This window comes from Dendropsophus ebraccatus, chromosome 5 (genome assembly GCF_027789765.1).
Source record: "Dendropsophus ebraccatus isolate aDenEbr1 chromosome 5, aDenEbr1.pat, whole genome shotgun sequence".
Taxonomy (NCBI): Eukaryota; Metazoa; Chordata; class Amphibia; order Anura; family Hylidae; genus Dendropsophus; species Dendropsophus ebraccatus.
This window is the reverse complement of record NC_091458.1, coordinates 132,181,176-132,204,053: the sequence shown is the minus strand read 5'-3', so window position 1 is coordinate 132,204,053 and position 22,878 is coordinate 132,181,176. Positions and strand designations below refer to the sequence as shown.

Sequence of the window (22,878 nt, the reverse complement as noted above, 5' to 3'; positions counted from 1 at the left end):
ATACAAAATTGAGCAGCTTCCTGCAATAGTGAAGCGCTTACAATTGCCCTTGGTGTGATCTTATAGGCAGCTCTACCCCATTGTTGTGTCCTGAGCATGATCATGTGCACCTCCATGGTTAGCCATATTATGGAAGGGAACGCCATTCTTAGCAGCAGGCGAGACATCCTATTAGATCACTGCAGAGCACAGTGGTTTTTATTGTAAGGGCTTATTGTTACTAATGCTGGAAATGTTGGAAAATGCAGGAAAAGTAGCCAACACCTTTAGGGTATATTCACACGGGCGGGCTCGCAGCGAGATTCTCGCTGCGAGCCCGGCAGGTCCTGGCAGTTCCCATACACTACATTCTTGCTGCGGTCTAAACGACCGCAGCGAGTATGTAATTATACCGCCCTTAACCCCTTCTGCTCCCCCGCTGTGTATATACTTTACCTGTCCTTGCTGCACGGGTCCGGCGTCCTGCTCTCCTGTCCGGCCAATCAGTGTGTTGCCCAGCCGCAGCCACTGATTGGCCGGGCGGGAGAGCAGGACGCCGGACCCGTGCAGCAAGGACAGGTAAAGTATGCTTACAGCGGTTGAGCAGAAGGGGTTAAGGGCGGTATAATTACATACTCGCTGCGGTCGTTTAGACCGCAGCAAGAATGTAGTGTATGGGAACTGCCAGGACCTGCCGGGCTTGCAGCGAGAATCTCGCTGCGAGCACGTCCGTGTGAATATACCCTTAAGCTTACAAGTATCTGTTTTTTAGGCAGAAGACTAATGAACTATAAAGTGGATATAATGTAATCAAATTGGTTAACATAAGACTTGTGAACTATAACTGCAAATAATGTAAATATTCAGGCCATGTTCCCACTACGTAAGTTCCGTAGTAATCAAGGCCTTTGTAGTCTAGACTGGTCTAGTTGTTTCAGTAGTCAGTGCTCCCAGCTACTCCTAAGGGCTAGTAAATATTCTATATTGGGCCTAGCCATCCGGCCAGTGCCTGGTGCTGCGTCCCTGGAGTATATGCTGATCTTCTTCATTTCCTGCATTCCTGTCTGTCCAGCTATCGATCTTGAGGCGACCACCACTGATAAGGGACGGAGGCCTGTCCTCACTGAAGAGATTATTTGAGTCCTGCAATCCGCAGTGAGCTTGGAGAAGATTGCTCTTTTTGCTTACATGTCGCACTGAAATCTTACCAAGACCTAAGGATTACTCCTACGGTTGGCCTCCTCCTCCTCCTCAGGCCCTTGTTACTAGATGTTCCACATTGTTTACTCACCCAGCATTGGCAGATTTCTACATATCATGAGTATGGGTTATTCTCAAGTATACACCACCTAGTCCAAAGTGGTTAGAACCCCCTGAGGCAGAAAGCCATGCTTATTCAACTTTTCCTACCCTTAGGTAGTCTGCCTTGTCACTAAAGTACACTAAGTTATCTTCCTAAAAAAGACTTGGTACCCTAAGTATCTCCAAACTCAGTCTACATGCTAAAGACAATGATCTTAAGCGCCTTTAAAGAGATTAACTGATAGGTCAACATTTTAAGCTACAGTATAAACTGCATATCTCTTATAGGTGAAATTTATGTAAAACGTAAAAAAACCTCACCCTACAGTGATATTATATCATGAAAGTAGAGAATTTAATTAGAAGCATAGCTAGTAATACTTTTTTGAGCCTAATACTACAGAGGTGGGGGCCTAATTGTGTACAAGAGGCAGATAGGGGCCTAAGACTATACAAGGGGCACAGACTAGTGCTATACAGGGGCATAGAGTGGGCCTAATACTATAAAAGAGACATAGAAGGGGCCAAACACTATACAGGGAGCAGAGAGAATGCCATATACTGTGGAGTGGAGAGGGGGCTAATACTATATAGAAGACACAGAGGAGGCCTAATATTATACAGGAGAAAGAAAGGGGTACTAATACCATAGAGGGAAAACCAAAAGGCCTAAGGCCATGTTCACGCGGCGTATTGGACCAGCCGTTCCGTGACACGGCCGAGTCACGGAGCGGCCGGTCTCTGAAAAGATCATACCGGCCAGTTCTGCAGGACTGGCTGGATGATCTTTATGGGCGTAGAGTTCTGATGTGGGCGCATCAGCACACGCCCGCATCAGAACTTGCCACAGCACACTATAAAGCATAGTGTGAACTGACAAGGTTTCCTACGGCCGCTATTCACTGAATAACAGTTGCAGAAAACTGACATGTCAGTGTTTTGTGGCGCTGCTAGGGATCCCGGCCGGAGCGCATACTATGTGTATACGCTCCAGCCACGATCCCATAGGAAAATAGGTAACATATTTTTTCGCATTAACTACGGCCGTTCTTGCAATCAGCAACAACAGCCGTAGAAATACGAAAAAATACATTGTGTGAACATAGCCTAATACTGTATTTGGGAGGCATGGGGGGGGGATAATACTATATAGAAGACACAGAGGGGGCCAAATGCTAAGAGGGGACATAAGAGAGGGGGGCAACATTATACATGGGGCGTATAGGCTTAAAATGGTACTTCAGCCATTTTCTTTTTAATATAGTGCTGGGGTGGCATAGAAAGTGTTAAATGTCCTATTCTTACCTGACCACACTCCTCTGGGGTCCTCCTTTGGCTTCTTCGTGTCCCCCGCTATACGCTGTAAAGCTCATTAGACCCATAGTCATGCCTAAAACTTGTGACTGTTGTACAGACACTGAAATTGCCCTTATTATGCTGGAGTAAATTTGGCCTAAGACCTTGTATTATGAGGGAACTGCATTCTAATAAAGGTTCCCATTTACTTAATAAGGCATTGTAAAAGAAAGTGCAAACATGCTCAAGTTAAAACACAATTTTATTGAAAGAACTGCACGGAATAGTAATGAGAAGTGTAGCCGAACAGTGTGATGGTGTACAAATAGCTGATAGGAACATCAGAAGGATTAAAAAGTAAAGAAATTTCTAATTTTTTAAATTAAGCTAGATTAAAATCTGGAGTGAGGTTAGTGAAGGTTAATAAAAGAGGGACTCAGTAAGACTAATAGGCATGATAGCTATCAAGTACGGCAACACTAAGGAAACTGTGGATGCTGGGCCCAGACATAGTGGTCTGATTTCTCAGCAAATCCATGGCCATCTATGCTGAATATGCACTGAAAATCCACCGTGTCTTTATCTGGTCTTAGAAACTCTCATTTATACGATAATCGGGCAAAGTAAAAAAGCCAACGATCAGCTTATTAAACCTTTTGTGCAGCTAAATAAATTATCGTTATGGGTCGTACATCTCCCTGTTTAAACAGGGGATGTATGGCTAAAAACAATGCATTTAAATGGCTGCTTGAGCGATCCAGCAATTATTCATGTGGCCTAGCCTCATGGTTCATTGAGCCTTGTGAAGGCTGTGCAAACTAGTGCAGGTATATCTGACCGGCACCAGTTTGCTGCTTACGATCATGTCGATTAAAAAGGGCACTTAGGGCTTGACGACCCTAGGGGTTAATTAAGTCTTACATAACTGTTTATCGACTAAGGGTGGGTTCACACGTACCTTATTTACAGCAGATTTCACGATGAGAGTTCACAGCGAAATCCGCTACGCATACCTTCAATGTAACTTTAATGAGATTACATACTCGCAGTGGGATTGACATCCCGCTGTGAGTATGTAAATGCTGGCCCCCTTAACCCACCGCCACCCGGAACATACTTTACCTGGTCCATACTCCGGCTACATCTGAGGCTCCGGCTCCTGGAGGTCCCTTCCAGCCAATCAATGACTGCGGTGGGGCCGTGCACTTACTGGCTGAGCGGAACCTACAATGACCTGGAGCCTCAGATGCAGTCGGAGCTGATCATTTCTTTAGGCCCAGAATTAGGGATGGTCCGAACCTGCCGAGGTTCGGGTTCATATGAACCCGAACGCTCGGCATCAAATTCCCACTGTGTGCCCGCTCCGTGCAGCGGGCGGATACAGTGGGAGGACCGCCTGGAAAACTGGGATACAGCCTATGGTTATAGCTGTATCCCAGTTTTCCAGGCGGTCCTCCCTCTGTATCCACCCTCTCCACGGAGAGGGCAGACAGCGGGAATCATTTCCGAGGGTTCGGGTTCGTACGAACCCGACCCGAACCAGGTTCAGACCATCCCTACTCAGAATCATCGGCTGCTGACCACACATTGCTACAAGTAATAGCGAGGCGTGGCTGACAGCTGGCAATTTAACAAACAGTTTACATTACCTATCCACGCTCCCAGTCTTCTCCTGTTCTCTTCTTCCTCCTTTGTCTCACGCGTTGCAGCTTCAGAGTGACCTGCCTTAGCTGACAGCGCCGTTTACAGTATTGATCGGGCGGCCATGGACACGTCTAATAGGACCTTTAGTGATCCCTAAAAAGATATCAAAGGGATTAAGGTGGCTTTTGGCATGATTCAAAGTACAATGTACCTACAGACTCCAATGATACATACATTTGGCCATACAAATCTGCAAAAAATATAATGTCTTTGTGGTTGTAAAGGTTTAGTCAGTTGAGGAATAGAACGTGTGCAATTGTTTATTTGCATTTTTACGGCTACATGTACAATAATTTCTTAATATTATATCAACTATATGAGAAATATTGCCTTATGCAGTGCTTTTTAGCAAATTGATATTGCACTTTGTAGTTATACAACAAGATTTTCTAAGTATGTTAAAGGGGAACTCCAAATAAGGAAAACTTGTTTTCTATTAAAAGTACATTAAAAGTTATATAGATGTGTCTATATAATGTATTACCATATATGTACAGTTCCGCGACACTGGTAGCTGATAGACATCCAGGAAGTGAAGAAAACTGGTCTCTATGCCAATCCACATTGTCTCCTGCTCCTTCTGCTCTCCCACCTTAGGAGCGAAATATTCCATGCCTCTGTCTCACATTTTGTGTGTTTGCTGAGCACAGGCTGATGATGCAGACAGGGGGCAGGGCATGATGTCCCAGGAGGCTTGGCTGGATCTCCCAATCCCCTGAGTGATTCACTATCTGTGACCAGGCAGAAACAGGTGCTGCAACGTCACTGATTATGTAAAACTCTACAGTGAGATTAGGACTTTGTAGTAACAGTGTACTGTGTGGGGGGGGACCACAATGACATGATTTTCTTAACCCCTACATGGAGTTCCCGTTTAACTAAAAAAATAGAATAGAGGTAAGAAAAGATTGCACTACAGGTATGGTAGTTAGGTGCTTGTTGGATGTAGTTGTGAGCTCCATAAATCAAAGTATAAATGTCAGGATGGTATCTCTGCAGAGCATTATGCGCCCCTCGGCTCGTGCTGTTCGGCCGAGAAGGCACTGATTTTCTTGTATCCTGTTTCTGTGTTTTGTTTTGCTGTGTGTGAACTCTGGTTTATTGCTCACCTGGGTTGGGAGACACACCCGACTTCACCTGCTGAGTTCTGTCTGGCCATGTCAGGGTTAATCTGTGTTTTGGTTCTGCTGTGACTGACAGGTCTTCCTGCCAGTGGATCTGTTTTGTTCTCAGCTGTCTGTGCTTGGAGTTCAGGGGGATGGTCCAATTATGTTCTGGATCAGAACCCTGGCCTCCTATATAACTACCTCAGTCTTGGATATCATTGCTGGTTATTGACTTAGTCTCTGCCTGCTTGTGTGTTCTGTTTTCTGGTTTCTCCTGATTTCTGCCTTGTATCTTTTGCCCTCGCTTGCTTGCTGCCTGCCCCCGACCATATTGCCTGTTATTTGACTACTCTTTTGGATCCTGATTTTGTACCTTTGCTGCCAGACTGTTGTGACCCGGCTTGCTGGCCATTCTTATTGTGTTTGTTCGTTTTGTCTTGTCTATTGTTTCACGTATCCAGGCCAGGGATCGCCGCCAAGTTGTCCGCTGCCATTTTAGGGCAGATTGCGGCAATTAGGTAGGGACAGTGGGTGGGGCTGAGCTCAGGGCTCACTGTCTCTGTGTGTTTGGTGTGACTGGTCCTGACAATAAATCAGTTCCATAGCACACTCTTATAACTGCAATTCAAGTTTATTCTGGTGCAAAGATGTATAAGCCAAATATTTAGAGAGCAATCGACTGTATTGTGACTGGTCAGTTGGAAACTTTTAACAGTTTTGCAGATCCCAGAGTGACTAACAGCAGTAACATATGTTTTGCGCTCTCTAACAGGGTCCCTAAGGGTGCAATGCTTAGGCCTATGCTTCTGCCACTGTACTCCTTATCCTTTCTGCATGCATTGACTCTCTGCTTTGCCACCACCATGTGTGACTGAGTGCAGAAAGAGAGAATAAGGAAAACTGTCAGGCTGCCCAGAAACAGGGTAGATGTGATCATGTCAGTCATTGTTCACAACCTGTGCAGGTATAATGAAAAAGACCCTGCAGGAGCAGAGTTCAGCATGTTTATTCTTTTTTGATAAGGAGGTAACTCTCTTCTTACTGGGGACAGCTCTGTCTACAGGGGGGAAAACTCTATCTACCAGGGGGCAGTTCTACCTACTGAGGGCAACCTGTATTCAAAGAAAATGTCAGAGTTTATTCTCTGTGTGTGAATTCGGCTGGAAGAACCAGTCGACACCCATTTTGTCTCTGACCTTATTCACACTTCAAACTCTGCCGCCAGAGAGCAGACATCCGGCTTCATGCCTTCTCCTGACTCCTCTTCTCTGGTGCTCGTGGGGTTAAGCTTTCAGGTGTTGCATCTGCTCCTGAGCCTTGCTACATTCTGAGTACAGGGAAAGGCTCCCTGGCTGTTATTGTTCTCCATCACTGCTGTCAGACTCCGGCTGGGGCAGGAGTTCTGGCAGCATTTAAAGGACAAGTGCCATGAAAAACTTTTTCTCAGTAATTGAAGCACATTAAAAAGTTATATAACTCTGTAATGTGCTTCAATCACCTATCTGCCTCCCTTCCCTGTCTTTTCCCCCCTCCAGCAGGAAGTGTAAAAAACTCACACAGACCTAATTACTGTTGTCACCAAGCTCTTCTCTCAGCTTCTTGTGATGATGAGTCATCAGCAGGAGGGCTGCTCTGGCTTCTGTTACACCAGCCTCCCCCTCCCCTGCCTTGTCAGGTGACTCAGCTTGCTCAGCTCCGATTGGCTGAACAACTGCAAGCCATCTGAGTCCATGTCACTTGCATGGAGACAATTGATGACTGGAAGTCTTCAAGGCAATCTGGGCTAAGTGAAGAAGTAAAGGAAAGAGCATGATTAGAGAAAACATTATCTGTGAGGTATTAGTTGTAACTGATTGCAATTGTTATATTGTCACTATATGGGGGTAAAATGACAATGGTTCCCCATCACATCTCTGCTTCTTGCAGCCTAGACTGGTTAAGAGAGTTATATTCTGAGACCAAGGATGTACATCTCCTGAACCTGCCTCCCCAATCTGGGACAGTGACCTCTAAAATGCTCTACAGGAGACAATTTAGTTCCCTCTTTTTTGTGCTTTATTGTAGAAAGTTTCACAAGATGCCTCCTAAAAAAAACCATGCCATTTGCAACTGTCTGAAGCCTTCAGATGCCAAGAATCAATGCGTTACTTCACTATGTCATGCCAGGAGGTTATGCTACAAGGTTATAACCTAGAGGGTGCTGTTATCACCTCCATCCAGCAGAGGGAGTCAGTTACCCAGCTAGGAGCAATAGATATAACTGGGGAAGAAAAAGCCAGACACACTGGAAGTGGGACAAACCCAGTTCCGGTAGGAAGAGAACGGTCCAGTGCTGGAGGTCCTGAGCAGTGGCCTCTAACAGAACTGGGGAGTGGTGTGCCAAGGTGATCCATAGAAAGTAGGGCAGCTCAACCATAAGGGCTACAGGGCAGTGTGCAGCACTAAAGAAAGAGAGCAACACGGCCCAGGGCAAGCAATGAAGTGCAGAGCACCTGGGAGAGAGACAGGAGTGTCCAGCCAGCATCATCACTGCAGCAAGGAGGAAGGTACTGCTAAGGGGAGACAGAGCTGGTGCTGCAGGGGAGTCCATTGCCACTAGCAAGATCAGAAAGTGGGGCCCTCTGAGAGACTGCATGTAGTTGTGCTGTACCACATAGACTGAAGTTATATTCTCCGTGCCACTTACCAAGTTTCCAAGAGTGACATTGTCCCTGTTGTTTAAAGGGGTAGTGCGGTGTAAAACATGTATTCACTAAATAATACACAATACAAAGTTATACAACTTTGTAATGTGTATTATTGAAGTGAATGCCCCACTTCCCCGTGTTTTCCCCCACCCACGCTAGACCAAGAAGTGTGGTGCATTATACTTACGGAATCGCTGTCGACCCCGGGCGCCATCTTAGGATGATCACGTCATCTTCAGGAGGCTAGCCGGACTGCTTCAGCTGCGATTGGCTGAGCATAACAGAAGACGTCTGGGGCTACAGCCAATCAAAAGGCTGCTAGTGCGCATGATTGGCTGTAGCCCCAGACATCTTCTGTTATGCTCAGCCAATCGCAGCTGATTATCTGATGACGCACTGAAGGGGGGCCGGCATGAGGGAGTGCTGGAGCAGTCCGGCCGGCCTCCTGAAGATGACGTGATCGTCCCAAGATGGCGGCCGGGGTCGACAGTGATTCCAATAGTATAATGTACCACACTTCCAGGTCTAGCGTGGGTGGGGGAAGCATGGGTACAGGGGGCATTCACTTAAATAACACACATTACAAAGTTGTAAAACTTTGTAATGTGTGTTATTTAGTGAATAAATGTTTTACACTGCACTACCCCTTTAAAAATCTGCCTGTTGTACAAGTGGAAGAGTTGTGGTTCAGTTGCTGAATTATTATCTGTAAAGTTATTCTTACATTGCTCAGCTTTAGAGCGAGTTTGTCGCCATTAGGGATGTCACGATACCAGAATTTTGAGTTCGATACCAATACCAACTGTTTTATTTTGATACTCGATACCATTTCGATACTAAGCGTATAACCCGCCCATAATAATTCTATAAAGTGGCTGACACACCATATAGTATGTTGAGGGTAGTAGTAGTAAGGCTGACACAGTATAGTATGTTAGGGGTAGTAGCTGTATGGCTGACACAGTATAGTATGTTAGGGGTATTATGTTGTATGGCTGACACATAGCACTGGTATAGTATGTTGGGGGTAGTAGTATGGCAGATGCACAATATAGTATGTTGGGGGTATTTGATCTATGGCTGACACATAACACTAGTATAGTATATTGGGGGTAGTAGTTGTATGGCTGACACATAGCACTAGTATAGTATGTTAGGGGTAGTAGTTGTATTGCTGACACAGTATAGTATGTTGGGGGTATTTGTTATATGGCTGACACATAGCACTAGTATAGTATGTTGGGGGTAATAGTTGTATGGCTGACACATAGCACTAGTATAGTATGTTGGGGGTAATAGTTGTATGGCTGACACAGTATAGTATGTTGGGGGTATTTGTTGTATGGCTGACACAAAGCACTAGTATAGTATGTTGGGGGTAATAGTTGTATGGCTGACACATAGCACTAGTATAGTATGTTGGGGTAATAGTTGTATGGCTGACACAGTATAGTATGTTGCGGGTATTTGTTGTATGGCTGACACATAGCACTAGTATAGTATGTTGGGGGTAATAGTTGTATGGCTGACACATAGCACTAGTATAGTATGTTGGGGGTAATAGTTGTATGGCTGACACAGTATAGTATGTTGGGGGTAATAGTTGTATGGCTGACACATAGCACTAGTATAGTATGTTGGGGGTAATAGTTGTATGGCTGACACAGTATAGTATGTTGGGGGTATTGGCTCTATGGCTGACACATAACACTAGTATAGTATGTTGGGAGTAATAGTATGGCAGATGCACAGTATAATACATTGGGGATAGTAGTTGTATGGCTGACACACAGCTATACAACTACTACCACCAACATACTATACTAGTGTTATGTGTCAGCTATACAACTACTACCCCCAACATACTATACTAGTGCTGACCCATAGCACTAGTATAGTATGTTGGGGATAGTAATAGCTGTAGTGGAGCAGAACCTTCACATCCTGGCTCAGCCTCTTCTGCTCCATGCTGCCCGGTCCCGGCGTCACCCCCCCTCCCTTCCCCCTCCACTGTGACTCCCGACCCTCGCACACAAGCCGCAGCCTCCTCACTACTTGCTTCTTGTCACTGTACATCGCCTGCTGTGTACGGAGCGGCTCGGATGCTGCTGACACTTTTGACAGCGCTATTTAACTGTGTAGATGCTGCTGTCAAGTGTCAGCAGCAGCCGAGCCGCTCCGTACACAGCAGGCGATGTACAGTGACGAGAAGCAAGTAGTGAGGAGGCTGCGGCTTGTGTGCGGGGGCCGGGAGTCACATCGGAACACAGCCCAGTAGGAATACCGCCCCATGGTAACAGCGGCATGCAGCCCTACCCGGGCGGACCCGGCGGGTTGCAAAGGAGAGGTCGGCCGGTGGGGAGTTAACCCCCGACCGTGTCACATGGATTGTGGCACGCTGAACCACTCTGACCTACTTTGCAGCGCCCCGCTCCTGTTCACAGACCGGGCAGCAGAAGCTGGTGAGCCGGGGGAACGATGACACCCGGGACCGGGCAGCACGGAGCAAGAGCTGGTGAGCCGGATGGGCAGCACACAGAACATGGCCGGCGCTCAGCTAGCCGCCGGCCATGTTCTCTGCACTATACTTTATGTTAAGCTGCGCTATGGCGCAGCTTAATATAAAGTATCGATACCAGGAAATCCTGGTACCGAACCGTTTTTTTGCCCCGAATATCGATAGTAGTATCGATATTTCAGTGCATCGTGCAACACTAGTCGCCATTCACCTACACCTTTAAAACTAGACAACCTGAACAGAACACTTTATTCTTATCTGTGCATGTAGACCCTCCAGGTGATACTGACTAGGAGGCCCAAAATATCTTGTTAGGCTGGGTTTACACTACGTTTTTGCAATCCGTTTTTTTTTTCTCCATCATCCGTTTTTTGCAGCCAAAAAAAAAAACGGATTATAAAGTGCATTTGTGTGGATCCGTTTTTTCCATTTGATTTCCTTTATAAAAAAAAAAAAAAAAAAGGATCAAAACGGATCAGTTTTTTTTTAATGGACACAAAAATGAGGTCAATGGAAAAAAAAATGACATAAAAAAACGGATGAAAAAAAAAAAAAAAAAAAAAAAGAATTGTAAAAACGTAGTGTGAACCCAGCCATAGCTGTACAATGTCAAACTGTTCTTACTACCCATACTGGAAAAATGAAGGCTGATATGTTATACCAAGATGCCCAAAAACACTATTACCTATGGAAAGGTTCACTTTTTAGTAAAATTCTATATCTAAAGGATCCATTGCAATCTTCCTAAACCAGCGCCTCTGCTAAAAGTTGCCAATTTCTGTAACCACAATGACTTAGGCTGCATTCACACATCCCATTGTGTGAATTGTCCGTGGTCGCGGATTTGCGACCGCAGACAATTTTAGATACCATTAAAGTGTATACAGACATTTACATGATCCGTACTGTTTCCTAGTGCGGATTGCTGCACGGATCAACCCCCTGGTAGCAGAGATGACAGAAGCGCATGATGTGCGCTACTCCTCCGGATTGCGGTATGGATCGTGTGAATGCTGCAGGCCAGGGAAGAAGACAAAGTGAAAGCTTATAGAGAGATGGACACAAATTTTTTTTTATCTACAGTGTCCATATCAGGACAGTCAGAATTAAGAGTCAAGACTAATTTTTACACAAGTCTTACACCCTATGCCTGATTAGGACATAGTCAGAAATCAAATTCAAAAATCATTTTTACACAAGTGTGATACCTGACACTGATACCTCAGTATTGGCAACTGACTGAGCCATGACTAAAGGTTGTTAGCCTGAAACGCATAGGAAAGAACAGGGATCACTCATTCCTTGGTTTTATAGGCTTTCCTCAATAAAGACTTCTTTGCATCATCCATGAGCGCTGATCCAATAGCTTTGTTTGGAAGTTATTGCTACCCTGGTGGAGGGGTGGATAGTGCGCTGGACAGCTGGGAACGGTGAGCTGGCCACATTTCTTGTGTTTGGACATTGACAACTGACTACTGAGAACTGACTACTGACTTTCGACTACTGACAAATCACTTCTGACTTTTGACAACTGACTAGTTATACCTGACTTCTGATAAAATGATGTGTGATCTCTGATCTCTGAAATGTCAATAGTTAAAGGAAGCCAATCAGCCCAATCCCTGCTTGTGTGTAGTCACCGTTCTCTGCCTGTCACTGCTCGGAGGGGATGATTGACAGGCAGAGAGGCCCGTTATTAGCCCCTCTGCTTGTCAATCATCCCATTCAAGCACGCTAACAGGCGGAGAGCAGTGACTACACATGGGCAGGGAGCCGCCCAGATGACTACCTGCCTGCCTCTGCTTGCCATGCGCCCGGGAAGTAAAACTTAATTTTTTCCCGTATACAGCTACTGCTGCAGCCGTGGCAGGTATGTGCCGCGAGCTGCACAGTAACTTTATACAGTGATGCAGGGCACCATATCAGCCCAATTAATGTGTATGTATTAATATATACTTATATACTACATATAACATTGTTATTGGCTTCTATGTACTCTACCTCCCACGATTCTCCTCGTTAATATTCAGTTTAATACAGTTAGGGCCAGAAATATTTGGACAGTGATACAAGTTTTGTTATTTTAGCTGTTTACAAAAACATGTTCAGAAATACAATTATATATATAATATGGGCTGAAAGTGCACACTCCCAGCTGCAATATGAAAGTTTCCACATCCAAATCGGAGAAAGGGTTTAGGAATCATAGCTCTGTAATGCATAGCCTCCTCTTTTTCAAGGGACCAAAGGTAATTGGACAATGGACTTTAAGGGCTGCAATTAACTCTGAAGGCGTCTCCCTCATTAACCTGTAATCAATGAAGTAGTTAAAAGGTCTGGGGTTGATTCCAGGTGTGTGGTTTTGCATTTGGAAGCTGTTGCTGTGACCAGACAACATGCGGTCAAAGGAACTCTCAATTGAGGTGAAGCAGAACATCCTGAGGCTGAAAAAAAAGAAAAAAAATCCATCAGAGAGATAGCAGACATGCTTGGAGTAGCAAAGTCAACAGTCGGGTACATTCTGAGAAAAAAGGAATTGGCTGGTGAGCTTGGGAACTCAAAAAGGCCTGGGCGTCCATGGAAGACAACAGTGGTGGATGATCGCCGCATACTTTCTTTGGTGAAGAAGAATCCGTTTACAATATCAACTGAAGTCCAGAACACTCTTAGGGAAGTAGGTGCATCTGTCTCTAAGTCAACAGTAAAGAGAAGACTCCATGAAAGTAAATACAAAGGGTTCACATCTATATGCAAACCATTCATCAATTCCAAACATAGACAGGCCAGAGTTAAATTTGCCGAAAAACACCTCAAGAAGCCAGCTCAGTTCTGGAAAAGTATTCTATGGACAGATGAGACAAAGATCAACCTGTACCAGAATGATGGGAAGAAAAAGGGAAGAAAGGGAACGGCACATGATCCAAGGCACACCACATCCTCTGTAAAACATGGTGGAGGCAACGTGATGGCATGGGCATGCGTGGCTTTCAATGGCACTGGGTCACTTGTGTTTATTGATGACATAACAGCAGACAAGAGTAGCAGGATGAATTCTGAAGTGTACCGGGATATACTTTCAGCCCAGATTCAGCCAAATGCTGCAAAGTTGATTGGACGGCGCTTCATAGTACAGATGGACAATGACCCCAAGCATACAGCCAAAGCTACACAGGAGTTCATGAGTGCAAAAAAGTGGAACATTCTGCAATGGCCAAGTCAATCACCAGATCTTAACCCAATTGAGCATGCATTTCACTTGCTCAAATCCAGACTTAAGACGGAAAGACCCACAAACAAGCAAGACCTGAAGGCTGCGGCTGTAAAGGCCTGGCAAAGCATTAAGAAGGAGGAAACCCAGCGTTTGGTGATGTCCATGAGTTCCAGAATTAAGGCAGTGATTGCCTCCAAAGGATTCGCAAAATATTGAAAAAAAATTATTTTTTGGGGGTTATGTTTATTTGTCCAATTACTTTTGAGCTCCTAAAATGTGGAGTGTTTGTAAAGAAATGTGTACAATTCCTACATTTTCTATCAGATATTTTTGTTCAACCCTTCAAATTAAACGTTACAATCTGCACTTGAATTCTGTTGTAGAGGTTTTATTTCAAATCCAATGTGGTGGCATGCAAAGCCCAACTAGCAAAAATTGTGTCGCTGTCCAAATATTTCTGGCCCTAACTGTATATGTTGTCTAAACCTAGCATTCCTATCCTTGCCATAAGTGTTGACCTTACAGACTCTTGGAGGCGTTATCACAGTGGAGAACAGCTATTCTAATGTTTCTGTCTCTCATAACACTTTCTCTGGGTTTGATACCAGTAACCACTTAGGTAGACATCATGGTTGTTATAGATCTTGGATGGGATGACTTCCTCCTTAAGTTCTCATTGGAAGCTTAATCTCTTCTGACTCACTATACTCCCTGCGGCCTAGTAATTTGTTAATAAATGGACAACTTTTTGCAGATCATGGCCCTGTTACATCATTCCTGTGCTACTGATAAGCCCTAAGGCCTATACCCCTTGTTCTATTAAATGGGACATTCATATCTTAAAAGTGGACTGGCTTCTCTGGGCCATACTATAAAGAGAGACATTCTAGCCATTTGCCCTTGGCCCATTCTTGTAGTGATTTATTAACCTAATCAATATTGTTTTGGACAAGATAATATATCCTATTTTTAAAGGGTAACTCCAGGCACAAATGTATTTTTAAATATGTGATTACATTATGAAAGTTAGACAAATCCCTTTTATACACTAAATATAGGAAATTCACGTATACTGCTACTTCTCTCAATTTAGTAGATCAGGCAGGCTCAATTCCTCAAAAAAAATTTGAGGTCAAGTCTCAAGTGTATGTTCTGGCAGGGTCCAGCAGGGAGCGCATGTAGAAGTATAGAATTAGAATAGACGTTTATTCTCCCTCCCTCCCTGTGTTTGTAATGTCCCCCTCCCTCCGTCCTGTCTTCCTCCCTGCCTGCCCGATCCTATTAAAACCTGCTTTCGGGTTCCATGCAGCGGGGTGAGTACTCCTTATCTGACGCTCACTGCGCTGCAGAGGTCCCTCCTGCACCTCCCCCCAACTAGCTGCCTGTCCTCTGAGCCTGTCCCCCCCTGCCCAGTCCATGCAGGAGCGCTCACTCCACCAGGACCTGGCAGTGGGTGAGCACTCCTGCACCAGACTGGGCGGTGGGGTGAGTGCTGAAGCGCAGGGGGAACACGGCCTCAAAGGACGGTTGGCTAGATGGGGGGAGGTGCAGGAGCACTCACCCTGTCGCGAATGGGTGGCGGGTGAGCACTCCTGCACAGGGGAGACGGGCTCAGAGGACGGGCGGCTAGTTGGAAGGAGGTGCAGGAGAGGCCTCCACAGCGGGGTGAGCATCAGATAAGGAGCGTTCACTCCACTGCCTGGAACCGGGCAGCAGGTGTAATAGGACCGGGCAGGCGGGGATAGAGACAGGCAGCGGGAGAGGACGGAGGGAGGAAGAAATTACAAACACAGGGAGGGAGCGAGAATAGACGTCTTTTCTAATTCTATACTTGTACATGCACCCCCTGCTGGACCCTGCTGGAACATACACTTGAGACGTGACATCACATTTTTTTTGAGGAACTGAACATGCCTGATCTACTAAATTGAGGGAAATAGCAGTATACGTGCATTTTCCATAATTAGTGTATGTTAGGAATCTGTCCAACTTTGATTATGTAATAACATATTAAAAAATACATTTTGCCCGGAGTTCTCCTTTAAGTGATTTAAACAGTAGCTGTGTTATTTTTGTGTGCCATCTTCTATTGTTCAGTCCTTGCACTATTATGGTATTACTATATAACACACATTAATGAGACTTAATGACATTGACGCATCTGGAAATAATAGTTGTATAAACATCCCATTCGCATGTCAAAATACAACAATTATACAGAGATAAGTGATGCTACTTGCTAGTTCCTGCAGACTTCCTGCAGACACCGTCTGTCGCTGATCACTTTTGCTAATTCCATTTTAACCACTGATTGACTGACATGTGCTGCTTTATTTCTCTGTAATCACTTGATCATAAGTAGTGAGAACAAATAAGAATAAGCATTCACTATCATGGACAGGACATGGACATACTGGACAGGACAATAACTACAGCTAAGTTATTTTTGTTTTTATTTTTTAGTCTCCCACCTCCCGTTCAGAATTTCCAGTAAATTTGGTGTCTTTTCAGGGGGGAGGGGGCTGGTCTGGTAAGGCGCTGTTACCCAGTAACAGCATGGTGGTATTGGTCAGGCCTGGTATGGCGGTGTTATCCAGTCACAGTATGGTGGTATTGGTCAGATCTGGTGTGGCGGTGTTATCCAGTCACAGTATGTTGGTTTTGGCCAGGTCTGGTATGGCGGTGTTATCCAGTCACAGTATGGTGGTATTGGTCAGGTCTGGTATTGCAGTGTTACCCATTCACAGTATGGTGGTATTGGTCAGGTCTGGTGTGGCAGTGTTATCCAGTCACAGTATGGTGGTATTGAACAGGTCTGGTATGACAGTGTTATCCAGTCACAGTATGTAGGTATTGGTCAGGTCTGGTGTGGTGGTGGTAAATGTGGCACCTGGAGCTATTCCTACCAATCCTGTGGTGAGAATCCCCTCAGACAATATGAAGACGGCTCTAATCATTGATTCAATTTGGAAATTTGTTGATGTTTTAAGCAGTTAAAAACCATTAACCATTAAAAAATGTGATTCACACAATGTTTCTACATGTAGAGAAAGGCATGTGGCCGAAACTAGGCTCTTATTTCTTCCCCAGAAGTCGTGTGCTGATACCAGGATTATTGGCCATACGCCTATTGGTTGCCACATGAGGGTCTGGTTTCGGCTGCATGTGGTAAATGTGGGAACGCGGCCTAAGACTGATTAGATATCAATATCAGAAACTAGAAAATCGGCCCAATTTACACAATTATTACTCCGTGTAATAGAGACAACAATCAGACGATAATCAGCTGATCGTTTCTTTAGGCCCAGACCTAAAATCATCGGCCACCGACTGTGCATTGCTACGTGTAGTAGCGATGCATGGCCTACAGCTGACCATTGCCCAGTTAAAACATTACCTGTCCTCCACACTCCTGGTCTTGACTGGGCAAGGGCAGCATGGACATTACTAACAATGTTAGTGCAGACCTTGCTAAACAATTATTGAGCTGCGTAATAGGCCCAGCATACGAGTGCTGAGCTAGCAGATCAGCGCTCATTTACAATATTGATCAGGCCTTCATTGGTCCATGTAATAGTGCCCTAAGTTACAGTCTTGAGCCAAGTGATTAATTGGAGCAGTCCTGGTCCAGAAATCCCTCTAATTGGTCAGTTATATAAGACTACCCAATCACAACTTTGATTTCCTTATTTCAGTCAGACTGGTTGAGAGGCTTGTGATGTCATGTTCCAAAGAAATACTCACATACCCCTCGGAAGCCCTGTACACTCCCTCCTGACTACAAGGGATCAGAGAACTGTTACATAGAAACATTAAAGCATAAAAAGCTGTTGGCAGAAAAAGACCACCAGGTCCATCTAGTCTGCCCTGTAGACAGTAATTGTATCCTGTTTGTTCTTTTAAAATCTGGAATTCTTTCTCCAGGCAATGTATTTCCAATAGGAATAGGATTATGGGTTGCCTGGACAATCTGCTGACATGTGTAATAGTGCCAGCAGCGAGCAGGGAACGAGGAGCAATCGAGCAATGACCTGACAGGTCGGCACTGGATTGCACCCTCTCGTCGCCCTCGGGACTTTAGGGTCCTATTAGACTAAGCGATTTTTAAGGATCAACAATAAGCTATTGCAAAGATTGTTTGTTAACCTTGTTTACTCCATCTGATCCCAGCAAAAGAAGGAACGTTTTGGAATCACACTGAATTAGTGAACTAAAGCGGAATCACAGCAAACGAATGTGGAATTACAGCGAATGATTAATGATGATTTTAGAGTGAGATCTAAATCAACGATCAACAACACATGAACGATTTTTTGATGCTTGCCTGCAATTACAGAGGACGACTAATGTTTAAATTCAAACAATACAACAATTTTCTGTACAATAATCGTCCCGTGTAATAGGGCCCTAACTTCCTTAGAGATATTTATGTCCACAGGATCCCTCATCCCTAGATTCTTTTTCAGGCTCATGCCATCCTCTGTATACTCATATGTGCACTGAGTTGTGGAAAATGCGCATAAAAAAGGTATATGTACATTGGGCTCCGAACAGATTAAGACAGTGGCTCAATGAATGAAATCCAAAAGCAGGGCTTATCTGTGTGTATTGTAGTGTATTGTTATTGTTGTGTATTGGGTGCACAACCTCTAGGTAGTTTAAATCCAGGCTGCTCAGTAATCAAATTAAAAAACTAAATAGGCAGCACTCCAACATAAAACGGGATTCTTCTGCATTCACCCATCAGAAAAAAAATCCTATTGTGGGATTAGAACATTTCCCACTGGTGGGTGAATAGAGAATAACTCTGAAAAAGAATCTGATATTTACACATTAGGCAAAACAAAATTAAGGCCTTGTCCACTTTCCATCCGCATAGACACGATCACCAATGCTGTAATGAGTATGGTTGCAGAAAGTATATCCAGGCCCAGCAGGTAAGGGGGGGGGGGGGGGGGGGCTGCTGGCACTTACACTGTACCAGTGTTCCTAGTATGCATGCCACTTTACATTATAAATAGTGATGAGCGAATACTGTTCGATCGATTAGATATTCAATCGAATAGTGAGATATTCGAATATTCGATATTCGTACGAATATCCTGCGAATATTTGACAAATATTCGATAAGTGTTCAAATCCCCAAGCTTCCGGTTTTACCATCCAAATTGTCAAATGTTTTTCACTAATCGAATACTTGTTCCCATAGACTTTAATGGGATCGAGTATTCGATAGAATCAGATAACAAATGCTCAATATATCCCCCTTGGTTTTCAGAAATGCTCTCCATTCAGCTGATGACGCGCCAGAGAAGGGCCGGCATCAGGGAGGGCTGGAGCAGTCCGTCCGGTCTTCTGAAGATTACGTCATTGTCCCAAGATGGTGGCCGGGGTCGACAGTAATTCGGTGAGTATAATGCACCACACTTCCTGGGGTGGGGGGGACATTCACTTAAATAACAGACATTACAAAGTTGTATAACTTTTAATGTGTGTTATTTAGTGAATAAGTAGCACTGCACTATCCCTTTAAGAAACCCCACAGGTAAGTCACACATGGTGAGATTGGGTGAGTAAGGAGGCCATAGTGTTGGAAAATGAATGGCTCATCACCAGTGCACCTGTAAAAGCCTCATTTTATAAAAATTAAACAAATGGTAAGTGCATCATACCACCCCACGTCTTATTACGCCTGAGGCAAGATGTAGTGTCTTACTAATTCCACAGAATTACAAAAATTATGCTCCAACCATCCCAGTGATGTGCAGTAGATACTACTATATATGTGGCTCATACAGCTTCTTAGTCACAGTTTAAAAATAAAAGTGTTCTTATATGGTTGAGAGGCCTTTAGGCCCTTTCATGCACCAGGCTCAAGGTTTTACTGCTATTAGACCCTCTATGGCCACATCACGTCATCTTACAGTACACATTTCACATGCAGAACATATTTCCATAGGAACATGACAGTAACTTTAACAACTATTAATTGCAGTGCCACAGACTTTTCCCACCACATGCTCAGTTTCACCTTGTGTATTGTAAATGTAGGCGTTATATAAGTGTTTTAGTTCATTCTTCATCTCACCATTAGCTGCCATGAGGTGTTTTCCGTTGCCAGGCCCTAACTGTCCCTGAGTGCAAACTGCCAGTAAAGTGTAAAGTGCCCAGGAGCTGTGGACAGCATGTTTCGGCCTGGATGTGTCCCACTGAAGGCCCCAGAGACTTCTATACATGATCGGCCTATAGGCCCATTTCCTCGCCATGCCTGGGTCCACCCAAGCGTTCCTGAAGATGGGTTTGACAGAGTATGTCATGACATTTGGAAACAAGCGCAGAATTTGCCAGAGGGCTTAAAACCTCAGAATGGAAATTTGACATTAAAGACTGAAGGAATACATGAAAGGTCATATAATACTGATAGGAGGTAAGATTACAAATTTAAATGAATAGTATTGTGAGGTCAAAAGGGGCAGCTACCCAGGCTTCTCCACCACCAAGTTTTAATCTCTCTATCCGGCCAGCAACACACAGGGCTTGTAAAGGACACCTCCTCCGATATGGCTGTAGATTATATGGTGTTGGGTTTAATTCAGTTTATTTTGTAGGGTTGGGGCTTCATTCTCTTGAGTCTTCTGGCAACGAGATGACATAGGTAGTTAGGCATGCTTATTGTCATTGGTAGAAAGAAATAAGGTACAATTAGCAACACAAATCGCCTGCTAGAGAAAGTATCAGACATGTTAAAGGGGTTATCCAGTGCTACAAAAACATGGCCACTTTCTTTCAGAGACAACACGACTCTTGTCTCCAGGTCACGTGCGGTTTGCAGTTAAGCTCCATTCTCTTCAATGGAACTGAGCAGCAAAACCCCGCCCAAGCTGGAGACAAGAGTGGGGCTGTCTCTGGAAGAAAGTGGCCATGTTTTTGTAGCGCTGGATAACCCCTTTAAAATCTAATCAGTGCCATATATCACAGATAGGTTACAGGGATGGGTTTCGGCCCACTGGCCTTCATCTACTGTACTAATAAAGTGTATACTGGGTAGTATATATGCATGAAAAATCGGCAAACCAAAAGGGCTTGAGCCAAGACAAAAGGGATAGAGCCAATTAGTACCGTCATCAGTACATCATTGGTAGATAAACCAATATAAACATGAATAGGGGAGGACGGGCGGGCTGTGATGATAGTGCTGGTGAGGGAAATATATGGTGGATCGGAGGCCGCGTTGTGTTGAGGAGGAAATCATTAGAGCGAGAATATGCTTACATTGGCATCATCTCTTCATTGTCATGTTGTAATGTTCTTTGCTTTGTTTCTAGCTCCTATGATTCTTTTATGCCCATATGACTATTATTGTCTTTATTGTCTTCTTGTTTTAGAAATAAACATACAGTGTGTGTGTGTGTGTGTGTGTGTGTGTGTGTGTGTATATATATATATATATATATATTATAGAGAGAGAGAGAGAGAGATTTATCAAACCTGGTATAAAGTGAAACTGGCTCAGTTGCCCCTAGCAACCAATCAGATTCCACCTTTAATTCCTCACAGACTCTTTGGAAAATGAAAGGTGGAATCTGATTGATTGATTGATTGCTAGGGGCAACTGAGCCAGTTTTACTTTACACCATGTTTGATAAATCTCCCCCATAGTGTGTGTGCATGTGTGTTCTTGTAACCTATTTGTAATTTACTACAATGAATAAATAGGCATCAATCCATTTTGGTCATTGACTTAACCTGCTTTTGCCATGGCCCCACCCCCCTTTTGTTCTAACTTTACATACATATGATATATATGTTCTTGTAACCTGTCTGTAATTTACTACACTGAATAAATAAGCAGCAATGGATCTTGGTGAGTTCTACAATAGCCTGGATATTCCTACCATGAGCACCACCGACTCGCTAAGTGCTGTATTTCTACTCTAAGGGTACAAACTCACTGGGTGGATCTGTAGCAAGTTTCTCGCTGTTAATTCGCAGCAAGACCCACTGTGGATCCCTGTCCTGTACAGTCTATGGGCAGACAAACTCACAGCAGGATGCACATCCTGCTTTGATCCCTTTTTTTTTATATAATGAAAGCCAATGAAAAAATGGATCCAAATGGACACACACAATTGCATCAGTTTCTGCATCTGTTTTTTTTTTTTTTAATTTCCCCCCTAAATGTATATGTTAAACAGACTGCAAAAACGCTGTGTGAACCTAGCCTTAGTATAAAAAAGACCCCTTTAAGTTATTTATTTATTTATACTAATATAACTTCTTGACTTTTTCAGGCAGTATGCGATAGTGAACCTCTATGTTTTAGAAATGCTTAGCTACTAGTTTTGCAATGATCATGGAAGTTAATGAGTAGAATTAGACATGTCAGCAGTCTATAGAAATGCCTGAGGATCACAATGCTTTTTATTAATGAAACCATAGCTCTATCTATCATAGTAGCCTATAGAACATAAAGGGCACGTTGCAACCAGTAAAACATCTCAGCTGGACTCTGCTTTTTCTATAAATATAGACTTCTGGTGCAAAAGAGCAACTATTCCAGAGATTCAAACTTTCATGGGACTTTATATATAGAAACAGGCTGATGTCAGCACAGTCCTTGGGACAGGGACTGAAGTAGTCAGCAATGAGGCTTTGAAGCGTATAAGAATTACAACTGCCTCTGAGGACCAGGTAGCTACTTCTTCTTTGTGATTTTTTATATACACCTTTAAGAAGGAGATAGAATTGCTTCTATTTGTCCACTTTCTGAAAACGTCGTTTTATGTAGAGTCATTTTAATGAAGTCTCCTATCATGAGTACATCAGTAAATATATGGTCACAGGCAGACATATTTGTTTTCTTTCCTTTAGGCCATATGTGCTCGGATGTCCAATCCCAATTCCCGTAGAGATTTATTGCCCTTGGTGGTACATTTTTTCCACAAAGTCATTGAATCTTACAGTATAGCAATGTAATTAGAGAGAAGAGATGTAATATATTTAACTCTGGCCTTTCTTATCCAGACATGTGTTTATTAAAAAAAAAAAAAAATCTTCTATTTTTTTCAGTTATTG

At 43.9% G+C, this 22,878-nt stretch overlaps 1 protein-coding gene across 2 annotated transcripts in view; it reads left to right on the top strand.

The window, feature by feature from the left end:
- Nucleotides 1-19,921: 19,921 nt before the first annotated feature.
- Nucleotides 19,922-22,878, top strand: part of C5H1orf94 (chromosome 5 C1orf94 homolog) — a 113,348-nt gene continuing 110,391 nt past the window's right edge. Inside the window, exon 1 of one of the 2 annotated variants that reach the window (XM_069972524.1) lies at nt 19,922-20,230. In XM_069972524.1, the coding sequence (XP_069828625.1) occupies nt 19,989-20,230 (242 nt within the window). In that variant the 5' untranslated portion in view covers nt 19,922-19,988. The remainder of the gene's footprint in view (nt 20,231-22,878) is intronic. The other variant, XM_069972525.1, reaches the window with a different exon arrangement.